Genomic DNA, 5604 nt, shown 5'->3' on the forward strand with positions numbered 1-5604 from the left:
GACTCTCAAGAGTCTTCTCCAACACCACAGTTCAAAACTATCAATTCTTCCATGCTCAGCTTTCTTCACAGTCCAACTCTCACATCCATACATGACCACAGGAAAAACCATAGCTTTGACTAGACAAAACTTTGTTGGCAAAATAATGTCTCTGCTTTTGAATATGTTATCTAGGTTGGTCATAGCTTTCCTTCCAAGGAGTAAGCGTTTTTAATTTCATGGCTGCAATCACCATCTACAGTGACTTTGGAGCCCAGAAAAATAAAGTCTGACACTGTTTCCACTGTTTCCCCATCTGTTTGCCATGATCTTCGTTTTCTGAATGTTGAGCTTTAAGCCAACTTTTTCACTCTCTTCTTTCACTTTCATCAAGAGCCTTTTCGTTCCTCTTTACTTTCTGCCATAAGGGTGCTGTCATCTGCATACTGTAGTTAATAGATACTGTCCAATTGTGATTAAGTCCCAGTGGTCTCTATGCCCTGGTAGTCGCCAAACAACAATGAAGACCTTCACTGACATATTCCCAGTGCCCACAAGACTAGTCGCTGCTGCTGCTGCTGCTAAGTCGCTTCAGTCTCGTCCGACTCTGTGCGATCCCACAGACGGCAGCCCACCAGGCTCCTCCGTCCATGGGATTTTCCAGGCAAGAGTACTGGAGTCGGTTGCCATTGCCTTCTCCGACAAGACTAGTTACCCATTCATAAATGTTGACTTAAGAGTGCTCTTCCTGGGACTTCCCTGGTGGTCCAGTGGTGGAGAATACGCCTGCCCATGCAGGGGACACGGGTTTGATCCCCGGTCTGCAAACTAGATCCCACGTGCTGCAGAGCAACTGAGCCTGTGCACCACCACAAGCACAGAGTCCAAGCACCCTAGAGCCGGTGCTCCAGAGCAAGAGCAGTCACCACAAGGAGGGCCCGCACACCGCAGCTAGAGAGTAGCCCCCAGCCACCGGAGTTGGAGGAAATCTGCATGTAGCAACAGAGGCCTAGTGCGGCCAAAACAAAACCAGAACAGGACGCTCTCCCTGTTGTAAAGCTCCTACCCCGCACCCTGGGTCAACACGGGCATCCCAACGGCCCCTCGGAGCTGGGAGGAGCCGCTGCCAACGCTTCCTGGGCGCCAGCCGTCCGGCCCCGCCCCATGACTACCTCACCCTAAAATCAACTGACCCACTGACTACATGGAGCCGCCTGCCTCGTTTTTTGGTCTCAGGGTACCTTATTTTGGTGGGTACTTTGGGTTCCCTCCATCCTCCAACAACTTCGGCGTTCAGTTGTTACTGAGAGTGCAGAAAAACATGACGTTATGCAATAAACAGAGGAGAGCAGATGTATCTATTCAACGCCACTATTAAGAAACAGGAAGTGAAAATGAAAAGCATTTCAGCAGAAGAAAGCCCCCCCAAAGCACCAGCACATGCAACCAAAGGTTTAAAATGTAGCTCGACGCCCCGGTGCAAATGGTCTCCTCAAATATTCGCAGGTGTGAGATTTTCAAGTCAGAAATCCAAAAGCTTGGACAAAAGTGAAGAAGGTGCCAGGTGGGGCGTTAACACAAAAGCAGCAAAGGTTTTTTTAATTTAGATATGTAGACCAAAGTACAAGAAAGACCAAATTTAATTAAAGATATGAAGCACAGTAAGAAAAGGCGTAAAAATAGCCAAGAAAAAATTTTAAACTAAAGACATTTAAAGACCAAAAAATATCAGCTTTATGCTCTGGCAAGATCGCTTGGTTGCCACACTGAGTGGGGATGAGGACGGGGTAGCAGGCGGCCAGGGAGGGCGCTATAAGGCCCAGGCCACCGGGAAGATGCTCTGAAGGCCACGCAGGTGGGTCACAGGTGGCAGAGCCTCGTTTCCCTCCAGTCCCCTCTCCCCATGCTCAGCCACATGGCTGCCTTTCTGGTTCCTGAACCACAGACCGCATTCCAGGCACCGGCCTGTCTCTTCCCCTAGACCGCTTTCCACCAGGCCCCACCTCAGAAGCCACCACCTGCACCGGAACAGCCGTGTCCTCCCATCTGAAGTGGCCCCGGGAGCTTCTGGGGTCCTGCTAAGGCTCAGAGCCCCCAGCCAGGCGCAGCTGGCCCAGGGCACTCCCTTTGTGGAAATGAATTCAGTTGTGCGTTTGTACTTTGATCAAAGTAAAAAACATCAAAATGAAGCCGCCCCTCACCTCCCTCCCGTCCCTGCCCCGCATTCTCTTTGTCGGGCTAGAGTCTCTTCCTTATTTCTCTGCTGTTACTGCTTACTTACCCTTGGAGAAGGGAATGCCTACCCACTTCAGTATGCTGGCCTGGAGAATTCCATGGACTGTATAGTCCATGGGGTGGCAATGAGTCAGACACAACTCAGCAACTTTCTCCATTGGTTACTTACACACACACACACACACATACACACACGAGCTCCACTACTGCAGAGACGTCTGGCTAGTCACTTGCTTATTTCTCTGCTGTTATTGCGCACACACACACACACACACACACACACGAGCTCCACTACTGCAGAGATGAACCTGTCACCACGACAGCTTCTAGAAAAGGGCGTGGCACACAGCCGGCGTGAGATACAGGCAAGGATCGAGACCTGGTGTGAACGCCCACCTAGTGCGCCTGCCTGGGGGGCGGGACCTGCGTGGGCGGGACCTGCGGGGCGGGGCCTGCCTGGGGGCGGGGCCTGAGCCCGGCCTCACCTTCCTCTGCATCTTCTCCAGCAGCTTGCTCTTGGCCCTCACTTCCTCCTGGATGGAGTCGTAGACGTTGAGCAGTACCCAGTCCCCGCTGTCCTCGTCCGAGTTCTGCAGGGCCGCCACCAGCTGCTTCTTACGCTCGTCCGCGTACCGCTTCCGCCGCCTGTGCTTCTCCTTCAGGTCCTTGTTCTTGGCCTGCTCCCCCCCGACCACCTGCTGTTCCAACAGCTGCAAGCTGCCGGCGGGGAGGAGAAAGCAAACGTGACAAAGTCTGCCGATCACTGAGCACTGGCTGTCCAGGCTGATCTCCCCGACTCCTTCCAACAACCCCGCTTCACAGACAGGTACACTGAGGCCCGGGGAGGTGACTGCTGTTGGCTCGGGGTCAGACCCAGCGTTCCTTCTGGGCGAGAGTCTCCCTCCGCCCAGGGCTGCCCCACCCACTTCCCGGGGCTGGTGGTCCTGCCACAGAGCAAGCTCCCGGCTGTGCTCCCAGGGCACCTGCAGATCAGAGTACCCCTAGGTTGTGGGGAATGACGGTCAGTGCATAATGTTTCATCAGGGACACAAACAGTTCTTTTTTTTAAAATATTTATATCTAAAATGCTTTAAAAAATTATAGAGTTTTGCCTTTTAAAAGCACAAATTTGAAATAACTACAAAGGCTCAGGTGGAAATCCTTACTCAACTAAAGCACCACAGAAGTGTCTTGACTGTGCCTCTTCCCAAAGGGATGCAAGGGTCGGATAACTAAAGGCATGACACGGACTCATAACAGGACAGGCGACCACGGTCAAGGGAAAGAAGGAACCATGCAAACCCAGCCGCCCAGTCCAGACCTGCTTCAGGCTCAGCTCTGAGCTCAACAGCAGCCAGGATACAGGTGAGCCACGTCCAAGTCGCTGCTCTGCTTAAAATCCTTCTAGGGTCCCCATCAGGATGGAGCCCAAGCCTCCAGGGGCACACATCTGCCCCGGAACCCCACCACCCCTTCCTTGCTCCAGCTTTAATCCCGGGGCGGCTGCTTCTCCAAACACCCAGGCTGTTTCCACCCCCTGCACCCACTTTGCACCACCTCACTGTGCCCTATCCCTCGAATGCCACCCCTTAGACATCTGTCCTGCATACCTTCTTCAAGGGCCCCCTCTTCTGAGAAGCCCTCCCTGACCACACTCCAGACCACACCGTGAAAACCACCACCTGTGCTGTGAGTTTTCTCTGTGCCCAACACCAAGCTGCTGCCTCTTGGGGCATCGTGCTGTGCGGCCCTCACAACAAGCTTCCCAGCCTGGAACTCTCTCACCCACTGTGTAGGTGAGAGACTGAGGGACAGAGAGGTAATCTCAGCCCAGGTGGCAGAGCTGGGCGACGGCGGAGGCAGATGGGAACGCAGCCAGTCTAACCACTCCAGAACCTGACTCCCCCTGGACTGAGAGCTTCTTGAAGGCCAAGGTGATATCCCATCCATGCTTGCGTCCTGACGCCTGATACATAGTAGATCCTCAGTTAGTGTTTGAACCATAGTCTGTGGGGCCAGGAGGGGGCTGAACCGCTGGCTGTGGGGCTGACTCTGTCATGGAGATGGGCCTGACTGCAATCTCATTTACGGAAGTGAGAACCAAGGCTCAGAGATGTTAAGTGACTTGCACAAAGCCGCACAGCAAGGGAGGAAAGTCCAGGTCAGCAGGCAGCCCCAGGGTGTGTTGGGAGTGGCCTGTCCCTAGAGGGAGCATGTCTTCCACGAGGGAGGGACTGGAGGCTAGGCTGTGGTGCTGGTGTGCTAGTTGCCCAGTGGTGTCTGACTCTTTGCGACCCCATGGACTGTAGCCCACCAGGCTCCTGTCTGTGGAATTCTTCAGGCAAGAATACTGGAGTGGGTAGCCATTCTCTTCTCCAGGGGATCTACTTGACCCAGGGATCGAACCTGGGTCTCCCACATTGTTTAGGTCAGTTCAGTCGCTCAGTCGTGTCTGACTCTTCGAGACCCCGTGGACTGCAGCACGCCAGACTTCCCTGTCCTTCACCAACTCCTGGAGCTTGCTCAAACTCATGTCTGTTGAGTCGGTGATGCCATCCAACCATCTCATCCTCTGTCATCCCCTTCTCCTCCTGCCTTCAGTCTTTCCCAGCATTAGGGTCTTTTCTAATGAGTCAGTTCTTCGCATCAAGTGGCCAAAGTATTGGAGTTTCAGCTTCAGCATCAGTCCTTCCAGTGAATATTCAGGACTGATTTCCTTTAGGATGGACTGGTTGGATCTCCTTGCAGTCCAGGGGATTCTTAAGAACCTTCTCCAACACCACAGTTCAAAAGCATCAATTCCTCAGCACTCAGCTTTCTTTATGGTCCAACTCTCACATCCATGCATGACTACTAGAAAAACCATAGCCGTAACTAGACAGACCTTTGTTGGCAAAGTAATGTCTCTGTTTTTTAATATGCTGTCTAGGTTGGTCATAGCTTTTCTTCCAAGGAGCAAGCGTCTTTTAATTTCACTGTTGCAGTCACCATCTGCAGTTATTTTGGAACCCAAGGAAATGAAGTCTCTCACTGTTTCCATTGTTTCCCCATCTATTTGTCATGAAGTGATGGACCAGATGCCACGATCTTTGTTTTTTGAATGTTGAGTTTTAAGCCAACTTTTTCACTCTCCACTTTCAATTACATCAAGAGGCTTTTGAGTTCCTCTTCACTTTCTGTCATAAGGGTGGTATCATCTGCATATCTGGGGTTATTGATATTTCTCCTGGCAATCTTGATTCCAGCTTGTGCTTCAGCCACCTGGCGTTTGATTTCTGCCTCCCACATTGTAGGCAGATTCTTGACCATCTAAGACCCGGGGAAAGCCTGCATTGCCTGCCCTGGGCTCCTGAAACCTGCAGGGCGGGCCCCGGAGAAAGCCAGGTGGGG

The 5604-nt window shown here is 52.4% G+C and overlaps 1 protein-coding gene across 2 annotated transcripts in view; it reads right to left on the bottom strand.

The window, feature by feature from the left end:
- The window catches only part of KIF17 (kinesin family member 17), a 51015-nt gene that overhangs the window by 15376 nt on the left and 30035 nt on the right, over positions 1-5604 (bottom strand). For both annotated transcript variants that reach the window (XM_010829969.1, XM_010829968.1), the window contains exon 11: positions 2700-2931. In XM_010829969.1, the coding sequence (XP_010828271.1) occupies positions 2700-2931 (232 nt within the window). The remainder of the gene's footprint in view (positions 1-2699; positions 2932-5604) is intronic.

Source organism: Bison bison, unplaced genomic scaffold, assembly GCF_000754665.1.
Source record: "Bison bison bison isolate TAMUID 2011002044 unplaced genomic scaffold, Bison_UMD1.0 scf7180017864516, whole genome shotgun sequence".
Lineage (NCBI taxonomy): Eukaryota > Metazoa > Chordata > Mammalia > Artiodactyla > Bovidae > Bison > Bison bison.